We start from the raw sequence: 4,424 nt of genomic DNA, 5'->3' as shown, positions 1-4,424 counted from the left end.
TTTAGGGATGCCTTTGTAGCTCAGTTGGTTGAGCATCTGACTCTTGATTTTGGCTCAGGTCATGATGTCACAGTTTCAAGAGTTGGAGCCCCTTGTCAGTCCAACTTTGTGCTGGCAACACTGACCATGCTGAAAACTGGAGATTCTCTCTCTCTCTCTGCCTCTTTCCTGCTCACACTCTCACTGGCTCTCTCAAAACAAACTTTTTTTTTAATAGATAAAAATGCATTTATTTATTTTTTAAGTAGTTTATTGTCAAATTAGTTTCTATACACCCAGTGCTCTTCCCTACAAATGCCCTCCTCCATCACCACCACCTCTTTTCCCCCCTCCCCCAAAAATGCATTTATTTTTAAAATGAGGCTCAACTATATTCATGGTGTGCTACACCAGTCTTGGAATTGATCCTGCAGCTTCGAGTAAAACTGGGTCAATGCAGGAACAGTTGGGGCTCCTCGTTCTGGGCACCACATCATTCCTCCAGGAACTCAATCTAGAGTTTTCTTCCGCTGTTTTTTGTGATGTATGGAGAGTTGTTTTAGATTCCTCTGTACAACAGAGAGGTCCGACCTTGAGGAAGACCGGTAGCACACATCCTCTGCTTTTATAGGCTTAATGATGTGCCCTGGCTTGGTGACAACCTTGCGTGTAATCAGCTTTTGGAAGGCCCTCTGGGTGTTCCATGTAGATCCTATAGGGGTCTGGATGGTCCTTTCAAATTGCTGATGGTAGGTAAATGGATAGGGAAGCACCCGTACCTGATGAGCTGCTGGATGAACATTTCGCTTCTCATTGATAATCACATTTGGCAAATTCTTGTCTTTTCTTGGAGGACCCTCAGGGGTTTTAATGAGAAACCAGCGTCTCTTCTTGGCACTGGGCTTCAGGCCCACACCACCCCACTCGCCCCAGCCAGGCAGAGTCAGGTCCACGTCCTTTGGCTTACTCGCCTCCACAGCTTCCCTCTTCTCTTTTAAGAAGTCTCTGATGACATCATCCCCAGCAAAAGCTTCCTTTATCATCTGCTTTTGATCTCTCTCCTCTTCATCTTCCAGCTTTTCTATTGTCGTGGGCACTGCCAAAGACTTCACAGAAGGAGATTTTGTGGTTAGGAGGTTCTGTACATCAATCATTTGCTCCTTCTTTTTCTTTTCCTTGGGAGCACCAGGCTCATTATTTGTGCTTCTCTCCAGCTTCTGCCGTTCTAACACAGACCTGGGAACCTCCTTATTTTGAAAAGACCCTTCTTTGCCCAGCTCTTCTAGCTCTTTCACAGTCTGTGCTCTCTCTGGCCTCTGCAGCAACAGGGGCTCCTCTTCTTCCTCAGTAGGATCCTTTCTCTGGACTGCCCGGACTGTCCTTGCTGAACTCAGTTTCTGCTTCCCAGACTGGTTTTCCTTGTTGAGTTTCTGAGACAGTACCCTCAATTCGGACAGCACTTCCTGGCTGCTAGAATCCTTTGGCTCTTGCCTGCCCACAGGCTCGGTGTCCTGGTTGGGCCCAGACTTTTTCCTAAGTGATTGCCTTTCTTCAAATTCATTCAGCAAAATTTCTTCCTCTGCCTCTGGTCTGTCTTCTTCCTCACTTTCAGAAGTCTTGTGGACCACAGGCTCTGGAAGTTGCACCGGGTCCTGGATTTCGGACTCTTTTGTGCTGGTGGAGTGATTCCTCAGCATCCAGGGGTTCGGTCCATCTGCATTCATTTGGATCTCATTCATTGACTCAGGTACAAGGAGTTCACCTTCTTCCTCCACACCTCCCTCCTCTTCCTCACTCTCAGAGGCCACCTGGAGTTTCTGTGTCAACTCTTTGTTCCTGGCCAATTGTTCCTGCATAGCCTGTCGAGCCTCCAGGTCATATTTGGCCATAATTGTCTTTGACTTTGCCCATTTCCCACTGTTCTGGTGCTTAAGGCTCATTCGCTCCATCATTCTGGCCTTTTCAATTTTTTCCAGTTCTTCCAATGCTGCAGTAGGATTGTCCTTCTGTAGCTTCTCAAACTCTTTTAGGGCTTTCTTGGCCTTTCCTTTCTTCAGAACCGTATGATACTTTTTGCTCTTGATTTTCTTTTCTCTTCGAGCCCTGGCCTCATAGTAGGACTGCAGGGCCCGGGCCCTCTGAAGCTCTGCTCGGCGCATCTTAGCCTCTTCCAGGCTCATAGCTTTGAGAGAGGCCTTATCCACGGGAGTCAGTAAAGGGTCTGTCACTGGTTGCTTGTTCTTATGGAGGAGGTTGAAAATTTCCTGCTCCAGGGGAGTTCTTGCCTTCCAGCCACTGAGCACATGTTCAATGGGAGCAAAGGCTGACTGCTCTTTTTTCAGGGGAAAAATCAGCTGCTCTCCTTGCCGGTTCTTCAGAACAATGGGATCCCATTTGGAGAGGGCTTGCGAGGTTTTATTGAATGCCACTTCTCTGTGGATCTGCTCAACCTCTTCTTTGTTAAGGGGCAACTCCACAGTTTTCTTTGATTTGACTCTATTCAGTTGCTTTTTCACAGCAGCCAATGAGGATGAAGTTTTAACAGGCCGAAGTAGATCTGAAAGGACTAGCTTTTCTCCTGATCCTTCAGAAGTGACATTGAACTCTGAAACCTTCAGACTAGCCTCAGATCTCTCAGCCAATTTCCACCTATTCTTTCCATCAAGGGAATGGATTGCTTCCAGAAGCTTTTGATGCTTTCTCTCTTCAACGTCCCCCTCATCTTCACTGGGGCTCAAGGGGTAGTCTTTTGGCAAATCCTCTAGTTCTTCCTGTTGGCTTAAAGCCAGAAGGCTTTCCATGGCCCAGGCAGCATTCATCTTGGCAGTCTATCTCTCTCTCTCTCACACATGGGCCAGGAGTGGAAGCCAAAAGGAAAACAAACTTTTAAAAAAGAAAAAAAAAAACCCACTTCACTTAATGGTTGGCCCTAAGCGGAGGTAACGGTCATAATCTCTGCCAGACACCTAGAATAAAGACACAGTCTAAATAAGCAGAATGTTGGCTCTAAATGTTGTCTACAAACAAGTCAAGTCCTCTTTGCAGCCTGATCATGGTACCTACGCCCCTCTTATAAAATCATCCATTCTAGGACCTGCCACTGATGCAGGGGATATACAAACAAATATGGTCACCTATAAAATGGGGACAATTCCTCCCTCAGAGTTGAAAGGATTAAATGATTTAATACAGATAAAACTCTTGGGACAGTGTCTGGCACATAAGCACTATGTAAGTGCCAGCTATTATTATACTTACGGCATTGCTATCTAGGAACTCCCAATAGGGTAGGAAAGGGTAGAGAAGAAGGATTTGATTCTGAAAAAATACAGTACAAGCTTAAAATGGAGGTGAGCAAAGTATGCTGAGTCCCGCAGCCTGTACTGTAGGGCTAAGTCTGTGTGGTCAGTTTGTGGCCAGCACTGCGCGCAGCGGCTGTGACAACCTGCCACACTGGAGCGTTAACGCTTCGTTATCTGGGCGCCGGAGTTCGAGAGGCAGAGTCCAGTCTTGGGACATTCAGTTCCTGCCCTCGTTACAAAACTGGGGTCTGGAGGCCGGGGGGTAAAGAGAGGAGCCCACAGTACCTTCGTTACAGGTCGAACCGAGGCTAGGACCGGACCGGGCCTCCAGTGGCCAGGTCAGCTCTCTCCAGCGGCGCGTCCCCTCCGTGTGTGGAGCGCCGGGCAGGAGCTACCGGGCCGTGGCCCAAAGCAGATAGGAGGAGCCTCGGCCGCAACCTGGCGTGGGACTACGCTTCCCAGCATGCAACGGGGCAAGAGGGGCCTCTCGGCGCTTTCCGCGCCTCGCAGGTTCTGCTGGGAATTTTCATTGACCTCCTAGCCCCCTCTCATTTGGATCTGCTCCGGTCTCCTCTAGGCCCCGCCCCCAGCTCTTTCGGCGAGCTGGTGACCTCGCAGGGCCCCGCGAGCTGCATCCTTCTTTCCCTCTCATTGGCCCAGCGTAGCTGCCATTCGGGAGCGAGGAGGAGAAGTTGCTTACTGATTGGTGAATTCCGTTTGGCGCCAACTAGGAAAGGGGGCGGGGCAGCGGCGGTCCCTAGTGAGCAAGCTATTACCGCGAAAGGCCTTCCTGGCAGCGACAGTCCGGAAGGGTGCTGAAGGTCCGCTTGGTCCTCTGTGACCCCGGTTTGGACAAGGGGGTTGAGAGGAAGGCGAAGAGAGTGTGAGCCCTGGCCGTTGCCTCGCGGCTCTGGGCGCTTTCCTTTCCCGACCCAACGCGTTTGTTTGTATTTAATCTTCAGGTTGCCGGTGCCCGCCCGCCCGCCGGCCTCGCGGGGGTGCGGGGGAAGCACCCGTGCATGTGACTGGCGCCTGCCGGGTCCAGACACCCGCCCTTCCGCGCTTACCCGCGGCAGTCGCGTCCCTGGACCGCGGGGTCGTGTTTGTGTTTGACCCGCGGGCGCCCGCGGCTGGCCGCGCGGC

General features: G+C 50.6%; 1 protein-coding gene across 1 annotated transcript; it reads right to left on the bottom strand.

Annotated features, from left to right (window-relative positions):
* Positions 1-287: 287 nt before the first annotated feature.
* LOC115274999 (U3 small nucleolar RNA-associated protein 14 homolog A-like) lies at positions 288-2,873 on the bottom strand. The gene has a single exon (XM_029918580.1). The coding sequence runs from the start codon at positions 2,796-2,798 to the stop codon at positions 489-491; it is 2,310 nt and encodes a 769-aa protein (XP_029774440.1). The 5' UTR covers positions 2,799-2,873; the 3' UTR covers positions 288-488.
* Between the last annotated feature and the right edge of the window lie 1,551 nt (positions 2,874-4,424).

This window comes from Suricata suricatta, chromosome 12 (genome assembly GCF_006229205.1).
Source record: "Suricata suricatta isolate VVHF042 chromosome 12, meerkat_22Aug2017_6uvM2_HiC, whole genome shotgun sequence".
NCBI classification, from domain to species: domain Eukaryota; kingdom Metazoa; phylum Chordata; class Mammalia; order Carnivora; family Herpestidae; genus Suricata; species Suricata suricatta.
Note: the sequence above shows the minus strand (reverse complement) of the source record. Positions and strands in the feature narration are given on the sequence as shown.

Coding starts and splice junctions, on each gene's coding strand:
- LOC115274999 (XM_029918580.1), bottom strand. CDS start 2,798: ATGAATGCTGCCTGGGCCATGGAAAGCCTTCTGGCTTTAAGCCAACAG.